The following is a 520-nucleotide window of genomic DNA, read 5'->3' as shown; positions in this document are numbered from 1 at the left end:
TCTCCAGTAGCTGTGATGAAGACGTTGGCTGGTTTTATATCTGATGCACACACGAACAAAATAAATGAGTGCACATTAATGAAAAAAATCATATGTGTCTGTATTAGAAAGAAAGTGAGTTTACCTCGATGCATGACTCTGCGTGAGTGCATGTGTTCCAGCGCGCTGCACAGCTGCACAAAATACTTCCATATCGTTCGTTCAGGAATCAACCTCCGCTTCTTCTTAAAATACTACACACATGCCAGGGTTATTATCATTAACTAAAACGAATAATAAAACCATAAACATTTCCTTTGCTTATAAATAGAATATGAACTGAAATAAAGTATAAAACAAACTTATTTTATTTCAGCCAGTTAGTTACAAAGACATTTAGTTTAAGTTGTAGTACTAAAACAAATAAATAAACTAATACTAAAACTGATAAAATGACAAAATAGAAAATGATAATACTAATAATGCAAAAAATTGCAACTTAATAAAAACTATTTGTGTGTGTGTGTTTGTGTGTGTGTGT

The 520-nt window shown here is 31.7% G+C and overlaps 1 protein-coding gene across 1 annotated transcript in view; it reads right to left on the bottom strand.

The window, feature by feature from the left end:
* Positions 1 to 2: 2 nt before the first annotated feature.
* Positions 3 to 520, bottom strand: part of LOC107579430 (serine/threonine-protein kinase Nek6-like) — a gene marked incomplete at its 3' end in the record, with an annotated part of 2,195 nt that continues 1,677 nt past the window's right edge. The window contains exons 5-6 of the mRNA XM_016265264.1: positions 125 to 233; positions 3 to 40 (exon numbers count right to left, since the gene is read on the bottom strand). Coding sequence (XP_016120750.1) covers positions 3 to 40; positions 125 to 233 — 147 coding nt within the window. The remainder of the gene's footprint in view (positions 41 to 124; positions 234 to 520) is intronic.

This window comes from Sinocyclocheilus grahami, unplaced genomic scaffold (genome assembly GCF_001515645.1).
Source record: "Sinocyclocheilus grahami isolate Dianchi unplaced genomic scaffold, SAMN03320097.WGS_v1.1 scaffold17296.1, whole genome shotgun sequence".
Lineage (NCBI taxonomy): Eukaryota > Metazoa > Chordata > Actinopteri > Cypriniformes > Cyprinidae > Sinocyclocheilus > Sinocyclocheilus grahami.
Note: the sequence above shows the minus strand (reverse complement) of the source record. Positions and strands in the feature narration are given on the sequence as shown.